General features: G+C 34.1%; 1 protein-coding gene across 1 annotated transcript in view; it reads right to left on the bottom strand.

Moving 5' to 3' along the window:
- LOC150100680 (phospholipid-transporting ATPase VD) overlaps nucleotides 1-21,205 on the bottom strand; it is a 292,342-nt gene that overhangs the window by 252,967 nt on the left and 18,170 nt on the right. Inside the window, exon 2 of the mRNA XM_090401109.1 lies at nucleotides 13,200-13,660. Coding sequence (XP_090257235.1) covers nucleotides 13,200-13,657 — 458 coding nt within the window. The 5' untranslated portion in view covers nucleotides 13,658-13,660. The remainder of the gene's footprint in view (nucleotides 1-13,199; nucleotides 13,661-21,205) is intronic.

The raw sequence follows: 21,205 nt of genomic DNA, 5'->3' as shown, positions 1-21,205 counted from the left end.
ATATCACTCGGATTACTACCAGCGCTGCTCAACTCTTCAACATAGAGAAGTTTAGTTCGTGAATGAATAACGATTGAATTATAATATGTATGTTGATGAATTTTAGAACATTAACGCTCACTTGTATGTCGATGTGCAAAAATGAGATTGGGATCGAATACTTGTAAGTATCAGTAAATAAGAACCACGCACGTGTTGCAATCTCGCTCCCACTGCGCCGGCCGGCAGGAACCACCAACATCCGTTTATTGGTAAATACGTCGTTTTGGTCTACTTGATTGGCCTCAGTAACTATTTTCATGACCTTACTCCATCTTACAGGTCCTATTCATGGACCTGTAAGATGGAAGTACTGATCCCACGATTCACTCTTAATTGCGTTGTCATTACCTCCATGTCTTTTGTCATGGAGGTAATCCAATTTAACCGAATTAAATATTAGCCATACAGTGATGTCTTATATTTTTCTGTCGACCCCTGAGCCCAAATCGACCCCTAACAATGTCATATCGACCCCTTTGGCGACCACTAATCTAAATCCACGAAACTATGAGAGCAGACACTAAGAATCTGCTGACAGTCTAATATGAAACCTACCAAACCAACTCCCCCTTTTCGTCCTTCATTCCATTTACCCCGGGAACAGCCTTCTTCACACAGTGTAAACAAAAGTACCATCTCTCTCTTTTCTCAACCTCTTGCCCACACAGTATCTGTTGTAGATTTTGAATTTCTTGATATAAGTTTCTACAAGTATGCGACATTTTATTTAGATCAATTAATCACTTTTTCTTTTTCTTTTTTAATATGAATCCTAAGCGCGAAAGGCTATAAATCTAAAGCACATCCGTATACAGTAGGATCAAAGAATTCCGGGAGTCCTACTCTAAAAACCAAATGGGGTACTTCTCAAATCACTTCCGGCATCTAATAACGAATGATCGTCTCACAGTTGGCGTCGAAAATCAACTACCGCATAAAGATATTAATAAACATTTATGCTGTAACAGAATTAATTCGAACACACAACCTGTTGGGTGGAGAGCGGGACAGTAACCATTCGGTAAGCCAGGATATCCATATACAGCATAAGTGACTGCAAGCATTTTCTACCTTTACCAACACTATTTTTCTTTAGATATAACAAGTTGAGAACTATAAATGACCATTTATATTTCTTAACGTTACGTATTGAGCAAGGAAGAGTGACTATCTACACTGCGCATGCTTGCATATCCCCACTCCCTTACACTTGCTATAACGAGTCCCTATAACTTAAATAGGAAGTTTGCATTTTATTTATTATTATTAATTTTATATTTAATATAATTTTATAATCTAAAGGAAGGGAAAAATTTAACAGGTAATTAATAAGCGGTAAAACGATACAAGTGCGATTATGTGTTCGCTGGAGGTGATTAATGATGTCACTGAAGCATTGAAAATGTATATTGGTCTTCATGTGAAGTGGATGATTTCTGTTCTAATTAATTTTTAATTAGAACAGAAATTACAGAGGAATAAATAATTTTTATTTTTTATTCCTCTTTTATCGTATAAAAATTACATCAAAATAGGACAAATTTGAAGATTATGGTGACGTTTTCACATGCCATAAATTTTCATCTATGGAAACACACACAATAAAGCACTTTTCACTCTTAAATCAGCTGTTTTTTTTTTGTTTTTTTTATTATTATTTTGAACACGGTACTAATCTACTGCGCAAAATAAATAAGAATTCGGGATGGCAAGTTTTTATTGTTTAAAGCTAAAACAGATAATTTTCCAAGCAACGCAAGACACGTATCTGGCTTTATAATTGATTTATATTTCTTCAAAATGCCAGCAGCATATCAACCGTTTTAAAGAAATACACATCACTTTTCCATGTACACACGCGCACATTCACAAAGGAAAAATATTTTAGACAGTGGAATCATTTACGAGTCCGAAGCATCGGTCTCTGCCGTAAAATTGCAGGACGTTTAATTATCGTTAGAATTTTCTATTAAAATCGTCGAAAACTATGTCAAAAAACATGGGCGTTTCATAAACCACATTTAACTTTTGAAGTAGTTATTGTTTTAAGTGCAACCAATTAGACAGTGTTCTTTAAATATCGTAAATTGCACGCATATTTTTGAGAAAAAAAAACCTGAGAACAATGAAATCAAGTTGATCTTCAGTAATTCCTTGCATCATATATACGTAACTTTAACTACATAATATTCTTGCTTTGGTATTAGACTTTACAAAAGTAACTCTTCTACCAAATGTTATTACTTTCTGATCAGAACCCATCTTCGGCGCATTGTTGAAAAACGCTGTTTATTTCGCTCGCCTCTATTAAATGCTATATTCCCAGTAAACTATTGGAGTTTTACAGAAGAGGGGCATTTAACACTATTAAGTGACGCAACTTTTTTTTTTTTTGTTTATATTGATTAATTTTTGAGATGATCTTAACGAGAAATGGATTATTTACTAAAGAACGACATGCTAATTTCGATCCTCTACTAGAAATTTTCACAAATTTCCAATATCTATCTAATAATAATCGGTCATGAGTTTGTGTACTTTATTATAATATCTAGCATTGACAAGTGAAGGTGCATATATTACTGATTTTGTAACTCTCGGTGGGGCAAAGAGAATATATTCCACTTACCCAGAGTTTGATCATTTAAATCTTCAATTTTCCACTTCAAAAAGCTTTTAACATTAGTGATTAAATTATCGTTAAAGAACAATAATAAAACATTATTTCTCGCTAAGTAGGTAACCGACGTTTTGGTAACACGACTTTTACAGAAGTTTCGAAAGTGACTGCTAGCTTGAGGAGCTGAAATGACCTTCGACATGAATTGTGTTGATATTATGCTATTTAAAAAGAAATACAATTTTCGATGAGGCCGTATATTCACCTTTTATCAGTGTCTTTAAGGGTTCCACTTTAATCAAACGACTTGTAGCTTTGAAAGCTTTTTTTTTTCCCCATAAAAATTCAGATTTTTTTCAAAGATTATTAACCAGCTCATCAGCGAAAACAGGGGATAAAAACCCACTGTAGTGACATCGCATTCACTATTGGACATAATGAATTACTTCTCGAATGGAACAAACCAATTTCTTTCAAAGTAGATTTTAAAGGCCAAGCATTTCCTGTGAAATAGAACATGCTAGGCACCTCAGGCATCCACCCAAATAGTTTCCTTTTATCAATACTAGTATCTGGAGTATCAGATTCTCTTTCCTTGCTAATTCAGAACAATAACTAATTGTTAATACAATTTAATTTCTAGATACAGTTTATACCTTGAGTTATTTTGTACGACTCTTCCTAGAAGATCTAATTAACTGAACCAAATGGCAATTATCACAAGAAACATCTTTATATTAGTTTATTGATGTTTTCATCCTTTTCAACTGTAAATCACGTGCAGAAGAAATTTATACTTAATAATTTAGCATTAATGTTTAAGTAATATTGATTACCATTGGCTTTATACCAAGAAACTTAAACCTATATTGGGTGGCAATGCAAGGAACTTCACGAATTATTTAAAGCAACAAATGTTCGAGGTCGATTCAATGATAAAAGGAAAACCGGAGCACTCGGAGGAAGCCCTCAACTTGATGAAAAAACAGCAAATGAACTATTATTGTAGCCAAATCGACACTTATTATTTTTGTAAATGTTTATTAATTGTACATACCTATATATATATATACACAAAATTTTATAACTTCTACTCACCAAACGTAAACTTATACTACATTAATACCGTGGGTGGGCTAACGGTTTTTTTTTTTTTTTTTGGAGGGGGGGAATTCAACATTGCTAATGTTTTATAATCATCTACATAAATTTCAATTAGCTTATTCTCTAGTTATGCTAAGTAATTCTTTCTTTCTTTAAAGTTGCATGAATTCATCCCTTCTATAAACAGTTGGTTATAAAAATGGCGCATATTTTAGATATTAAATTAGACCCAGTTTAAAACTTTTATATACTTGAAATATTTCTTTTCCGAGAAGGAAATTTGCCATTATAATCAAATAATATATAAGATGAAACTTCGGGACAACTGTTTCATAGATTTTTTTTTTTTTTTTTTTTTTTTTTTTTTTTGTATAGAGAATTTGCTGATCACATCCAACAGGATGTTTCTGGAGATCAGTCGGCATCGACGATGTTATTTGGTTGAAAACACTGAGGTTCGAATTCAGTCCAGGACGCGAACCTTCAAGGATTTTATTTTTTAATCCGAAGGCTTATTCGAGGTGACAGAGTTTTTCCCTCCCGCAAACTGACCAGCAAAAGCACAAAGTTTGACGTAATATATTTGCCTTACAGCATTAGTTGCTTCGGCCGTAATTCCAAAGATGTCATCTCATTTACCCCGATCCAAAACTACATCTTTAATAAGTCGACTCCTCCCCCCCCCCTCAAAAAAACTGAAGGGCAACTTTCTTAAGCAGCACGTTATGGAGTTTACACACTTGGATATCTTGTGTAAATCCTAAATGCCAAAGTCCACCAAATTCCATTGGACAGAGTGAAATTACTGCAATATATAATTCGCCGACTGGTTCACCGAAGCCGGTTTAAGTTAAACAAAAAAGTCAGTTTAATGTCAAATTTATTATTAGCAATTATACCTTAATTCAGTATAATAAAGGATCCGGGTATATAACAATTTACTCTGTAATCCATTCACTCCACAGTGAATTTCTGAAAAATAACTAAACCAATACAATAGAACTCACAAACTTACAATGCTCAACCTCAGGCAATAGATTTAAATATAGCTCACGTTAGTAAAAACAAAATAAAAGGGTTAAGATTTCCTCGAACATTCAATCTAAAAATAGTACAATTATGTCACATATAACAAGTTCGATTAACAGGTTATTACTCCGATACAAAAACATTCAATGTTTATCAACGGCTAGAATAATTTACTATTAGTTATTTAAATTAAGGGGATATTAAATCCCACATTATTTCAAAGCCGAATAAGAAACTGAAAGATCGGAATCAAAGAGTTTCATGCCGAATATAGTAAGCTATATAAAAGTTTCGGCAGATTGTAGCGTAAGCTAAACCACGTAGTTCAACTTGTAAAGTTCTGATCACTATTCTTAGTATTACCCATAATGTAAAACACATCCCCGAAGTGAAGCCTATTGGCTCTTTTATTTAAGTAATTTATGGGTGCACCTTTTTGACAACTCGTATAGCAAACATAAGTTCCTTTCGCTATAACGTCAGTATTACCTGGTCTAACCTACTCACTGATGAGACCTCAATAAAGGTTGAAACCGGTCTGGGTAGTGACCTTCCACCATAATGTATAACATCATGCATCTCCTAGGAGATGTGTTTTACATTATGGGTAATACTAAGAATAATGATCAGAACTTTACCCACCTTTACAACAAGTTGCCCTAGTGTTGAACTACGTGTATTAGCTTACGCTACAATCCGCCGAAACGTTTATATAGCTTACTATATTCGGCATGAAACTCTTTGATTCCGATCTTTGAGCGAAATAATTACTTCAAAATAATCACACTATTTCAAAGCGAAATGTGGGATTTAATATCCCCTTAATTTAAATAATGTTACATCGCCGAAGTGAAGCCTATGGGCTCTTTTATTTAAGTTACTATGAGTTATATTTTTATGCAATGAACTCGAAGATTCGCTCATACTCAAGAGTAACAGATTTAAGAAATCTGTGCAGTAGGGATCCAGCAGAGGGGAAAAGAAACAGCGACAATCTCTCTCTCTCCCTCCTTAAAAAAAAAAAAAAAAAAAAAAAAAAAAAAAAAAAAAAAAAAAAAATTTGGTAAATAACAAAAATGAAACCCATCGTATATTTTCTGAGATGCAGAAATTTAAAATAAATTTCAGTGAAGAATTAAATTATATTAATGTTTAGAAAACGAAATATTTCTCAATAACATTCCATTAAAATTAGTATCGCTTCCTTCGGATCCCTGTCTGTTGGAAAATCCTCACACTTAATATAAAACAGAATATATCTAGCTGCTATGAGAAGGGACCTTGCAATGAAGCTGAAGAATCAGTTCGAGGTTCCTAAGGACTGGATTCCAACTAATCAAAAACTTTGTTCGTGATCAGGCATGTACATTCGTCCGGTTTATTTACAGAGTAAATAAACCGGACGAATTGATAAGCTGTGAAAATACGTGATTAATCACTACTCAGCAATTTTGTGTTTTTGTAGATGCTATATGGATTATTTTTACATATAATAACGGACTATGAATTATTGTAGAAACCGAAAAGTGGGATAACACAAAGCTGTTATCGGTCAACAGCAAATATTTCGAAATCCAATGACTGAAAAATGTTAATGAAATGGATAGTAGTGATCATTACTACGGCATCATTACTCCGGGCATGCAGAACGGTAAACTTTCGAAATCACCGACTAGTTTGTATTTGCATTCATCTGCGGTGGAGATCCAGAGACAAGCGACCAAGATTGTGAGTAGTCTGTGGAATGCTTCCTATGATTATGGGTTGAAGGTTTGTGAGTTGCAAAATTTCGATAGGCGGAAAAGAGTGAATATGATAGAAACATTTAAATTATTAAAAATGATTTTATGGGATTAATGCATAGGAAATATTTCAGCGCTTGGCTAGAGGTGGCAGGATAAGAGGTCATTTCCTGGAAACTAAGTAAGGACCAGATTTTTCGCTTGGAAAGTGGTGAATGAGTTGCCAGAGTCAGTTGTTAGTGCTTTGACCATCGATGAGTTGAAAGACGAGTCGTCAGACGATATGGAGGTGTACGTATAACAATAATAATGACGGATACTACCTTAAACATGGGATACTTAATTTTGGACTTTTTTTAAACCAGTGATTCTACTAATTTTTGGATAGATAATTCTTTTTTTGGTAGTCATGCGATTTTTAAGATACTTGACTGACATTCTCAAAATAAGTAAATTTCAAGATTAAGGTTCCTCACACTCTTCTTTTAAGCGAAACCACTTAATTTTCTTCCCCCCATGGCTTCCAAAGGTTCTTATCTTCGACTTTATTTCAAAGTCTGCACAACTTGATCAGTTGGGATTACTTTACAATTTGTTACTGCCTTAAGATGTTTTCTCCTAGTCAAAATGTAGTCAATCTGTGAACTATTGTAGCCACTTTTAAATGTTATCAAATGCTCTTCCCTCTTACCGAACCAGTTAGATAATTATGCTAATTCTTTTTGCTTTTCTAATTAGTCTCTGCATGATTCCCAACTGTGTGTCCTCGTCCTACTGTCAAGTCAAAAAATATTGACTGTTCTTCCACATTATCTGGACTGTAGTTCAAAATTCTGCAGAAGATAAGGTAAAAGAAGGACATTTTTAGGTCTCTGCTCATAATCGATATCATACCATCTGGAAATTTTTTCATGCAACGTCTCTAATCGTAAAATTCTATTCTCAGTATTTTCTATCATAATAATTCAATACTATTATAAATTTCAAACTTCAAAATCATTAAACTAAAATAAACATTAATATATGATGTTTGACTGGAAATATTTGACACCTTGGCGTAAATAGACAAGGTGAAAAATTGCCATCCTGGTTGGTCGAGTTGATAGCAACAAACATCAACTCCCGTAACGAATAGGACGTGGGTAGGCATTCCCCTGTGGTTATGTGGTGTGATACCACCATTCTATTTGTTGGAGGCCAGAAGTGGCTTGAAAAATGACTAGTACTGTGGACTGCATTGCATGCTTTCCGGATTATTTTAACTCTTTAGTAAACCAACAGTACCAAAATGTACTTGTTTCCAACCTTTCCTTAGTGGGAGTGAACATTAAAAAAAATAGAACACTAATGGTAATTATCCAAAGCATTCAAGAAATCCAGGCAGATTGTTCTATGACCAAAGATACACAACCATTGCTTTATTCATAAAACAAGAACAGATTAGTAGAGGGTGATCAACTTTTAAACAGATGACTAGGATCTGAGCCATACCATGTGCTTCTCATCAATTATGGAAGCCTTCATTAGAGAATCAGAGATACAGATCAGTCAGTTACTATGCCTTGTGTAATGATCCAATAACATCAGCAGGATGGACGTAGCGAAGATGAGAAAGCTTATGTGGATGTGTGGTGTGACCAGAAAGGATTGTCTGAGAAATGAATATGTAAGGGAAATGGTGAAAGTTACGACCTTAGGAGCAAAGATACAGGAGGCAAGGTTGAGATAGTCTACAAGTTGAAAGGTGGATGAAATTGACCGTTTTCGAAATTTGTTTAAGATCACCATCCTGCTTACATTTCTGGAGGCCAGAAATGGCTTAATAACATTCCTTATTTGGAATAATCCTGAGGATAGGTGGGATAAAGAGAATTATCCTACCTATCCACAATACTAATGGGATATGTATTTACAACTTCATGGGTGGTATTCACATAGAGCACATATGATTTTTATATCCATTCCAATCTTTATTTGATATTTGGAACAACATAATACATCATTAACCCTTAATACATCATTTTTACAGATACATTTATGATAAACCTGATGTATGATAAACATCAAGCATGTTTATTTTATTAAAATTTGCTTTAATGGTATCAATTAAAAAACTTTAATACAAGTAGATGATTTTACTTACACATTTCAGGATTTTATACAGTCATTTAATTACATGATGACTTCTACATTAAGTAAGTAGGACAAATGAATGCTACTGTATTCTGAGTGTTAGTACCTATTATATTTAGTAGTTCAGTTCCATCAGCCCACATAATTAGGTGCAATGGATCATTTTTCCCCTCCATTCCAAAGTGATATGGAAACAGTTTATTATCAAAATCCCAATTGTTTATTTTGTCAAGTATAATAAAAGTCTTGGGAAACCTACTGACATTTAGATTCCTTCTTACCAATGGAGTAATCAATACAAAAATTACTGCAATAGCAAAGCAGAAAGGGAATGCATCACTATGTTACTGTGCATAGATTTGAATCTGAGTAGATGGTAGCAATGAAGAAATTCTAGGAAAAGTTTGGGAGGAGCTAACAAAGTAATAAGGCCATATGTTTTTTTTTTTACAGACACCATTATATTTTTCCAAAGCTATCAGTTTAGTCAACACTTTTATAAACATCTGTTAGTGAGATTCAAAAATACAACTAAAAGTTTGGTTACAGCTAAAAGCCTGTAGCACAGTTTTTTTTTTTTTTTTTTTTTTTTTTTTAGGAGTCTAGTTATGTAATTTGCTGAACCTGACACATATAAAGAGACAACAAGAATGCTTTTCAGAGTAGGAAGAAAAATATGGACAAGAAGCCAATTCCTGGAAATTGCATAAATGTGTCCAGGACAATAAGAAAATTTTGAATGGGGAATGGAAATGACTGCCAGAAAGAATAGCAGGTGCATAACAGTGGCAGATTCAGACTCCAGTTTTAAAAATGGACAACATATATTAAAGAACATTTCCTGTTCTTTAATATACCCTGATTTTTGTTCACCAATAACATTTAAAATATTTAATGTGCATTATAATTCAACACAAACACACACGATGGGGATAGTCACAATTCAACAGGTATACCTACCTAACATTAAGCAGCACTCACTTTAACCCTCAGGCATCCTGAACTCAATGAAGCATGCACTCCACAACGTGATGGAAGCCTTCCCAAGGGATGGTAGCCTATCATATCTTGCACTTCCCTCAGATTGGACAGTGACAGATCCCTGTATGAATAGCTCATTCGACTTCACACCATAAATATTAATCTAATCAAATATCCAGTGAATGAACACGGGCCAAAGATCTGAACACAAGATTGAATATTTCACACCCTTACTAATTACTTTATATACTTTTGAAATCGTGATTATTGTAACCTTGAAAATACTGATAATAAAGTACTTATTTTACCTAATGCATTATAAGTTATTAAACCAAAGTAATATGTATGCCCACACAAGTCTAAATATCTGACTCATCAGCAAAAATTCACATAAATACTTAAATTATACAATATTTACATTCAGCTTGGCCCACTTTTTTTTTAATAACTAATATAAGTGAAACTGAGGTTGTGAATTACCCAATCTATGACAGGGTTCAACACACTATGCTCTAATTCATACCAATGTTATATTGTTTTTCCATGTAACTAATTGTGCACTCATCTGCTGGACTGCACATTTCTTCCGTGGTCTTTCAAATCAAGCTGCTTCAGAGGGTCACTGTTGGCTGCATGTTTTCTAGCTGTTGGATCATTCTCAAGTTAACTGTACATACCATTTTATGCGAACATTCCAGCAGAATGGTACTTCATAATATTTGCACTGCCGCATCTTACCCAACTATTGCACCACCCTCAAAGTCATTTAGGTTGAACTACCTACTATGAAAACAGTTTCTTACTATTTGTTGACTGAAACATATAGCCTGACAAGACATGGCACTTGGCTCTGACAAAACAGCAGATGCTGTAAATGCATCTCATAACTAACTGTCTCGATTTATTATGTATATACTGTAAATGGGTTTGTTATTTAACTGAAAATTCATAAAGGGATAATTAGACAAGCCAATAAATAGTATTTTGATTATAAAAATTCAAGAATAAAGCAATTCAGTCGACTAAGAATGAAATATTGGCATGCTGCAGGGTTCTATTCTAGGACCGCTACTGTTTAATTTGTACATTAATGATATAGGAAAGGATCTGAGAGGAACTGTTCAATTATTTCCTGATGATACAAAGTCGAATAGAGCAATAGTTAATAGAGATGATGTCAAAATTTTGTAGGATGATCCGGATAGATTGGCAGACTGGACTAAGGAGAATGGATGTCAGTTTAATGTGGTAAAGTGTAAGGTTATGCATTTTGGGGTGAGAAGATTACCAGCTGTATACCACATTGGTGGTACTGTACTCAAGAAATTGAAAATTTATTTTTCACTTGGTTAGAGTATAATAACTTTAGTTTAATCCTTTATCCAAGTGTGAGCAAACAAAGTTTGTGCCTGAAAGTATCTTCAGGACTGGGGTAAGGTGGTACAACACCAGGACACTCCTTGCAAAGTTTGCTCACACTTGGATAAAGGATTAAACTAAAGTTATTATACTCTAACCAAGTGAAAAATAAACTTTCAACATCTTTCTCTAAATCCAGAGTAATTTATTAAAAAAGGGTGGCACACCATTTGGCAACTCCTATAGGTAGAGATGACCTGCTAATGCTTCTGCCTGGTATCTCCACTTGGACCTAGCTCCCACTGAAGAGACCTCAATAAAGGTTGAAACTAGTCTGGGTTGTGGCCCTTCCCTTAATGCATAACATTAGACATATCCGCAAGGAGATGTGTTTTGCATTATGGGGGATACTGAGATAGGCGTGTTGGTAGCTTGCTCCACCTTTGCAAGGAGTGCCCTGGTGTTGTGCCACCTTACCCCAGTCCTGAAGATACTTTCAGGCGCAAACTTTGTTTGCACACACTTGGATTATTGTACTCAAGAAAACTGACGAAGCCAGAGACTTGGGAGTGTTAGTGGATAGGGAGTTAAAGTTTAGGGGGCACATAGCAAAAGGTGGCTAAAGCAGCTTATCAGGTTGCTTGGTTACTGAAGAATATTTTGACGAGCAGTAAGTTTATTACCTTGGGTATACTATACATTAAAGATACCAAGCAATTTTATAAACTTGGTTTTAATCCTTTTTTCCCAAGTAAGCAAGCAAGTGAATAAGCCAAGTTTGTGCCTGAAGTATTAGGTCTGAGGCAACTTGTCCGCAAAGAGATGTGCTTTGCATTATGCAAGATACTAAGGCAAGTGAATAGAGCTTAGTCCACCTTTGGTACGAGTTGCCTCACACCTGAAAATACTTCAGGTGCAAACTTGGGAAAAAAGGATTAAAACCAAGTTTATAAAATTGCTTGGTATCTTTAACATTTTGATGAGCAGAGACAAGCAGGTTATCGTTCCTCTTTGAGCCTTGATAAGACCCCATCTTGACTACTGCATGCAGATCTGAGCACCAGGGTTTCTTGGTGATGATGATGAGGAGAAAAGGATCCAGAGGCAAGTCACCAAGATGGTAGCAGGTCTACAGAATGAACCTTACGAAAACAAGTTAAAGATTTGTGGGTTACAGAAACTGGTTGATATGCGGAAAAGAAGTGATATGATTGAGGCATTCAAATTACTGAAGGGTTTTTACAAGATTAATTCAGAGGAAATTTTTCAGAACAGGTCTGGTGGTGAGAGAACTAGGGACTATCCATGGAAACTTAGTAAGAGTGTAGTTATCGAGAGTGTTAGAACTGGGTTTTTTTGCTTGGAGAGTGGTGAATGAGTGGAATAGGTTCCCAGAGTCTGTTATGGGTGCCATGACTGGGAATGAGTTCAAGGCAAAGTATGATAGATACTATGCAAATGTTGGATAGTTCTTGAAATGTTTAGGGCCTCCCTCAATGAGTCCTCAAGGGCTCATAATAATAATAATAGAGCCGCCAAAGATAATTTGATTAACTTCACGAGTAATAATCATGCAAAGTGATAAAACCACATTTGTTCAGCAATTGAATGAATATGAAAGTCAGACAGCATTTATGCACATCATCTGGGTCCTACTGTATCTTAAATGTACAATATTAGCTTATAAAGTTGTTTTTTTTTAAAAAAAGAAACGTGGTTAAGAAAACTTCATTCACCACATTATTGAATGAATAGTTTCTTGATCTGTCACATATCTCAAAAGAATTTCACTTCCTAACTGTTCATTTGAAAGACCTGTCATTTAAAGAACAGGATATAACTCGATATAATCATAACTCGGGGATGAGCGATAAAACTGTGAATCTAATGAACTATGATAAATTATAATGGTAAACAGAACACTTTATATGACTGGTGATTAAATACTAATATGCAACTGACTATGTTGCATATTAGTATTTGCAGAAATATCTTGAGTGATAAAAAAAATATCTTTAGCACTAGAAAATAAATAAAGTGCTCATAATTTAAAAGAAAATTGTCTTCAAGCATGATTTACAAATGTTAACATTAGTATGTTTCTATTATGCCTGGGCAGTGAATTCTCATGGTGTATATATAAAACAAGCAGAAAGTGTATAGAAAGAGTGAGAAGAATGGAGACTTACCTACTGTACACTCGACATGTAGAATTATTTACCCTTCTGTCAGATATATGTCGTCTCTTATCCTCAAAAGCATCCTTTATGGCAGTTACACCTAACACAAAAATCACAGGTATCATGGCTATTTCCTTACCAAATGCATTGATTTGGGGAACCCAGTTTAATAATACTATTCCTAAAAAGTACAGATTGGCAAATCTATGGAACTGTTCGAAGAGGTTCTTTGGTATAAATGAAAGAAGAGTATATTTGGTAGTCCTAATTTTGTTATTTCGATAACCAAAGTTTGGATGCTGTTTGGAAGAAATATTAGGAGGCACTATATGGTTAGGTACCACAATACGATGTTGTATCTCTGGTGGTCTTGTTCGACCTTTCCAGAAAAAGAGTTTTCTAAACAAAGATGTTGGTTGGTACACTGTAATGTGAGCCTCAGAGTTCTGCCTGTCTGGTTCATCCATGTCCTGTGTTGAAGAAACAATTAAAAATTGAGTCAAGTGATTAAAAAAAAAAAAAAATAACAGGCCATTTATAACAAAACTTATTTAACTTATAACTGCTACATAAGACTATTTATTTACTGTCCATGCTTAAATTATATAATTTTGATAATTTACACATTGAACTTAATCATTATTAGGTTTGTTTTGTCACCAAATTCCACTTAAATCTGATGACAAATTTTAAAGGAAAAAAATTTTTCCTTTAAAATTTTTTTTTTTGCCTGGAGCAAAAAAAAAAAAAAAGCTGCACATTCATAAATAAAATGTAATATAAATATTGTTATTTACCAATAAAAATGTTCAATTGAGAACGTTTGTCAGTTGCAATTAAACTGAATAAAATATATCATCTTCTTCCCATTACTTAAATTAAATTTCAGTACCATCAAAAGTGACTTTTGAAGACAGTACTTAAGAAAACGTGTGCTGTTTTATGTTTATTCAAAAAAATGTACATTTGAATTTAAAAAAAAATAAATAATGATTTTAAAATTCATGTGAAACAAATATTCCATTAAACAAGAATTTGTTCTAGTAATTCTTGATGAAAAAAAAATCCAAACAAGGCATATTCCAAATTTTTTTTTTGTTTTTTTCCCCCCCTTTCCTACATAAGGAAATAACCTCAAGAAATGGTGGAAATAGATGTAGCTTAACTGTGAAGTAATAGTTGAAATAGTGGGAAAGGGAAGGATAATTTGGTTGTTAGTCCTTTTTCTTGTTATATCTCTACCGCCCAAATCCGCCTAGATTTGTTGCCTTAAACTTTACTTTTCCCGTTTGGACATTGTAATATAACATTGCTATCTTGACTAATGGTTGTTCACTATTGCCAAACTTATCAGGAACGAATGTAGGAATTCATAAGTGAAATGGCCCAAAAAAAATTATCATTAGTGAGATTGATTAATGAAGGAGGACATCCTTGCAGGACTAGAATATTCAGGAATTGGAGAAAGAGAGGACAGGGAGAAAATACTGTTAATAATAATGAGGAGGTAGGTTTAATAAGGCTTAGTGTCCAGAAGAACGGGAAGTAGCAGTATGGGTCCAAGTCAAATAAAGATATGCAATGTTCATTTGGCTATGACTGGGTTTAACTCATGACCCACACTCATGCTAAAAAGTGATGTGTAACTTGGGCTGGACCTATACCAATTATATTGGTCTAAAACTTTTCAAAAACAAGCTCCCAGCATGTGCCAGTGCATCACAGGCAGCTCATTGGCTGAAGTATAGGATTAATTGTCCTAAAGGTTTATGGAGTTTTTCCAGTTTCACTGTGAAACCATATATATCATTATTTGACACCTCCAGGGAGTCCAAAGACTCATTGAGGGAGAGTGCGCCAACAGCATCGAACGATCGATCCTTCCAACTACTAACCACATTCAAGCATGCTTAATGCTTTTTGCATGAGCCATTAGTAGCAGAGGCTCAACCAATCGACCAACCTTTGCTGGCAAATGGATATATATATATATATATGCATAAAATGGATATACATATATCCATGAATGGCAAAGAAATGGAGCTAGCTGAAGAATTAGATAAGTACCAGATCGACATAACAGGGAGGACTGAAACAAAAAAGACCAAAACTGGTGGGCTCTTTCTGAACAATAAATACAAAATGTCATATACTGGCTATGACAATCAAGGAAAAGAAGGAGTAGCCATAGTATTCAACACTAAATACAAGCCTAATCTTCTTGAATGGCAGGTAATTTCAAGTAGAGTGATGTGGGCAAATATCAGAATGGGAAACTGGACAATGAGACTTATTTGTGCCTATGGTCCCACAGAAGGTTCTCCTAAGGTAGAAGTGGAGAAATTTTTTGAGGCTTTAGAAAAAGCATCTGACACAATGAAAAGTTGGTCCTTGTTGGGGATCTAAATAGCAGAGCAGGAAATGATTGTCAGACACAAAAATATTTTAGGAAAATTTGGAGAAAATAGCAAATACATACAAAATACAAATACAAACAATAAATTTATTGTTTGTATTTGTATTTTGGCAAATACTTGTTGGATTTCTGCTCAGTACATGGAGTGGTTATTACTAACACCATGTTCCAACATAAAAATGTGCACAAATTCATATGGAGAGAAGAGGCAAGGAATAAGAAAAGGCTCATTGACTATATTATTGTTGAAAGTGATGTTTTCTCTCTGGTGCAGGACACTAGAGTGTACAGAGGATTTGAAATTGGAAGTGATCATCATTTAGTCTTAAGCAGGATAAAATTGAATTTCATATTGAAAAGAAGAACATGTAAGAAAGTTTTAAAACGAATAAAAGTTGAGCAGCTCTCAGATGTGAACTGTAGACTAAAATATACAAAGATTATTCAAGAAAAAATGAAAGAGTTTGAGAACAGGAATCAAACCTTGGAGATTCAGTGGCAAGCTATTAAGAAAACATTGATTGATTCTGTCAGAGAGGCATGTGGTGAGGTTGTCTGCAAGGATAGAAAAATCAGAACTCAATGGTGGACACAGGAAGTTAAAGAAGCAGTGAAGGAAAAGAAGAAACCATATCAAAAGTTCCTGTCAAATAAGTCAATTTGTGCTCTTAGAGAATACAGAGACAAATGTAAGAAAGCTAAATACTGTGTAAAACTAGCTGAACAAAAGCCATGGAAAGATTTTGGTAAGAAAATAAAAAATAAATATCAAGAAGGTGGCAAGATATTCTGAAGGTTGTTGAAAAAGCTCAGAAATGGAGAAAAGAGTGCTGTAAAAGGAATTAGAGATGATAAAGGTGATATGAAAACTGGAGAAAAAGATATCCTTGAAGTATGGAGTAATTACTTCGAAAAATTGCTATATGAAACTAGCAGTGATGACAGCACAGTGATAAAAAATACTGACCAGTCATGCAATCAGGAATACATATCCATGCTTGAAGTAGAAAAAGCCATCAAAAGTCTGAAATGTGGAAAGGCAGCTGGAGTAGATGATATAAGACCAGAAATGCTGAAGTATGGAGGTATAAAAGTTTTACAGTGGCTACATTGCATAGTTCAGAGAGCCTGGACAGAAGGATGAATTCCAGATGATTGGAGTAGAGCTCTCATAGTACCCATATATAAAAAGGGAAATAAAACTGATTGTGAGAATTACAGAGGTATTTCCCTACTGAGTGTTCCTGGTAAGATTTATGCCGGTATACTTGAGAAACGGTTGAGAAGGATTGTGGAAAGGAAGCTTGGTGAGGAACAAGCTGGATTCAGGCCAAATAGAGGCTGACAGGATCAGATATTCACTTTAACAAATAGTTGAAAAGTCGTGGGAATATAACAAAGATTTGTATTTAAGTTTTGTAGATCTGGAAAAAGCATATGACAAGGTGCCAAGAAAGAAGCTATTCAATTCTTGCTTGATCATTATATCAAACAATACTTAGTCTTTATTTGAGTTGTAAGTCAGCAGTTAGAATTGAAGGAAGTACAAGGAGATGGTTAAATCTGTTGTCAGACATGGATGTACATTATCACCTCTGTTATTCATTATCTATATGGATTACATTATGAAGGAAAGTGGTATTAAACCTGATATCAAAATTGGAGATGTTAATGTGTTAATGTTGGAGATGTCCTTGCTTTATGCAGATGATGTTATACTTCTAAAAAAATCCGCTACAAGTCTGCAAGATCTCCTGACTAAATTGAATAACTGTTGTGATAGATATGGTATGAAGGTCAGCAATAACAAGACAAAGATAATGAAAATAGGCAGAATCATTGAAAATGTTAACTGTGTTGTGAATGGAGAACCTATAGAACAAGTAAAACATTTCAGCTATTTAGGCATGATTTTTAGTGAAGATGGTAAATTAAATATGGAAATAGACAACAGAATCAACAAAGTTGATATGGTAGGAAATCAACTGAATAAATTTATATGGAATAAGAGAGAAATTAGCTGTATACAAGACAGTGTTCAAACCAATTTTAACTTATGGATCTGAGAGCTGGGTCAGAAGTAAAACACTTGACCAAAGACTGCAGATATGAGAGTCCTGAGAAAGATTAGGAGCATGAACAGATGGCATCAATTAGGAAAGAACTTGATATTGTCAGCATCCAGGAATGCGCTAGCAGAGCTAATCTCAGGTGATATGGTCACTTAAACAGAATGGGCGAGGAAAGATTAGCCAAACAAGTGTTCTCTGCCAGGTTGGCCGGAAAACGGCCCAAAGGAAGACCAAGTTATAGGTGGATTGATACGGCAAAACGTGCCTTAGAAGATATATATATATATAAATATAGGATCTGACAATGTTGTAGCTTTGACAGGTAACAGATTGATTTGGCAGAAAAATGTAGGTAGGAAGTTAGTAATCATGTAAATTTTTCATGTAGTACTATCATATCCTGTACACCCCTTGAGGGTAAATGTCAGGAATTTGATGATGATATATATCCATTATTCCCTACTAAAGTTAGTATAGTGCAATAAAATATTTCTTGAAAATAAATGTAATGGCATATCAAGGCATTGTAGATAGATCACATTCCTTCATTCTATCCATAGTAACCTTTATTAAATTCCCATGAGAATTTAATTACAGCATCTTGTATATCTTTAAATGATCTTGGTTGAAGCACACCACTGATGGGAATCAAGTAATTCAAGTGGTAGAAGTAGTGCTGCCAGAATCCTAATGACATATGTTTGGGTGTATGAGGATGTTCTGGAGTGAAATACTAGTCTTCTAAATATTGTAACAAAGAGTAATTAGAAACATTAGAAATATAAAAATATCCAGAAGAGACAAAATCCTGAAAGAACTCATAAAATAGGAAGGAAGAGAAATAACATTTCAGTTAACCACTAAACAAATGAGTTTCTAAAAATACAGCACTATCGAATGAGATTAAATATTACAGTAGCAATTTAAAAAAAATTTTTTTTAATTTTGTACAAAACTGATAAGATAAATGAATCACTGATATTAAATAATGTCTTCAGATCTGGAAGATTCCACACAATGTAATATTTAATAGCTGTTGGACACAGGATTCCTTATGATGCATCGCTTTGTAAGGTAGGTCTTGTTTCGGCAATATACACTTGGTCGTCGACTTACGTTCTGGCTGATAGGCCGTAAGTTGATCTGGTCATATGTCGGCCATATATTTATTAACAGTATTGTTTAACCTTTCTAATCTTTTAAATTTATAATTATGTATATTGTACATAATGTGAAAAATAATACTGTACATACTTTACTGTAAACACAAAAATACAATCTAAAATTAATACAAATGAAATTTACAAAATCAATTTTTAATCTTTGCTTGTGCTGGGTTGTGGATCGTCAGGGTCATGTTCTTGGGTTGAGGTAAGAGATGTTCTCTTGATGAGGAACATGCTGAGCTTTGTTTGAACAGTTTGTTTCTTTTTTTCCTCATATATCTCACGATAACAACATACCGCATCTTGAATGATACGTTCAATCTTTGTGAATCTTTCGATATTAGGGTCCATTGCTTCGAAACCGGTGAGAGCTTCTTCATACTTCTAGATAACTTTCATTTTACACTCTAAATCAATAGTTTTCCTCGACTTCTTAGCTGGCGTATCTGTAGATGAAGGTATTTTCTTTTTACTAGACATTTTATGGGTAGTATTTCAATAGAATTTTAATTAATACACCACATGCAACAGATACTTGAAAGTGACTGAATGTATGTGAGAGATAGTTATTGTACGATAACTATCGTATCCCATAGTTATCATTCGCGCAGCTGCCTGATTTATTATTAATTTATTCATTTTTTTTTTTTGTGGTCATAAGTCGACGACCAGGTGTACTTGCATTTTATAAGGAGTCGAGTGTTAGATAATGAGATTCAAATACAGAGACATTCTTGGACTTTGCAAACGCATTTGATAGATTACCTCATGAACATTGGTGTACAAGATGTAGAGAATTTAAATGGATAGTATACATATACACTGGCTAAATGGATCAGAGATTGACTCTTCAAATAATAACCAGCAAGTTGTGTATGATGGAGCAGTGTCTCAAGAAAGGAGGGTAACTAGTGGTGTGCCACAAGATTCTGTTCATGAACCCTGCTATTTAACTTATTTGTTAATGATATTTCATTTAGATTACTGGAGATCCTCAGTTGTTTGCTGATGAGGCAAAGGAATATTTAAATAGACATTCAGCTTGGACAAAATTAAGGGGTTGTAGTTTTAATATTAGTAAATGCAAGATGTTGCATTTTGGAGGGCAGCGATATAAGGCAATGTACCATAGTGATAGAACTGTGTTTCAGGAGGTGGATGAGATTTGAGATCTGGAAATGATTGCCAGTAGACTCTACTAAGAGGGCAGACAGCACATTGCATTGCTGCTATGATAAGGAGTAGATTGATATGTAAGGATAAGGAGGTTGGTGTACTACTGTGCTCAGATTTAGTCACCTAGTTCTCACTGTGATGTGGAAACATTGGAGAAGGTTGAGACAAGTGACTACAGCAATATCAGGATTTTGGAATGCTGGCTATGGAGAGAGGTTAAAGGAATGCAACAGTTTAGTGAACAGGAGGGAAATAAGTGATATGATAGACATTTAATTAGTGAGGGCATTTTTTGGATTAATACAGAGTATTATAGAAAGAGTAGTCAAGAGGGGAAGAACCAGATGCCAGCCTTGGAAGATGTGTAAAAGTGTGAAGAAGGACATGAGGAATAGATTTTTATGTGGAGATTTATGAGTGAAAGGAACACATTATAAGAATATGCTGTGAATACAGAAAGTGTTAAGGGTCAATATAATAAATATGTTGTTGACTGAGTTAAACACAATGAATCAGCTAACTGCATGGAGGCTTTGATAATAAAACAGAAAAAAGAAATCAATAATATATAACTCCAGTTGTGTTTTATGGATTTACATCCAAATCATTTGAAAGTATAAAATTGTAAGATATTCAAAGCATATAATATTGAAAAGAGAAATAAAAACAGATAGTAAAATTTAGATTTTTGCACAAATATGGAGGGGAGGGATAAAAAGTTCTGGTAAATTGTTTTGACATGGTTCTACCTCAGTTCCTTCATGGTGATTATCATAACTTTTCAACACACTCTCATATGTAATAAGGCACTGCATTAATGAAATTAAAATAAAGAAAGAAATTAGGACAATATTAAATCCATTACTGTTTAATATTTCAATGAATGAAATAACAACAGAATTAAAAGAAAAATCAAAAATATAGAAATATGAATGTCACTCAGCTAATGTGGTGATGTGGCAATCACAGAAGAGATAATTTACAAAAAGAAGTTTTATTGCCAACAGATTCTGTCAAAAATATGGAAACATAAATAAAAATACCTGTGATTAGTAGGTGACTAATTAGATGTAAATCAGAAATAAATAGATCAAATGATGAATTCTAATTACAGAGGAGCCACTTATGATGCTCATAAGTGGCATCACTTCAGGAAAACAATATTTTTGGATGTTTAAGCATAAT

The sequence above is a fragment of the Typopeltis vanoorti genome, chromosome 12, assembly GCF_054136105.1.
Source record: "Typopeltis vanoorti isolate ZY-2024b chromosome 12, IOZ_Tvanoo_1.0, whole genome shotgun sequence".
Classification (NCBI taxonomy): domain Eukaryota; kingdom Metazoa; phylum Arthropoda; class Arachnida; order Uropygi; family Thelyphonidae; genus Typopeltis; species Typopeltis vanoorti.
The sequence above is the reverse complement of the archived record's forward strand: the minus strand, read 5'-3'. Positions and strand labels throughout refer to the sequence as shown.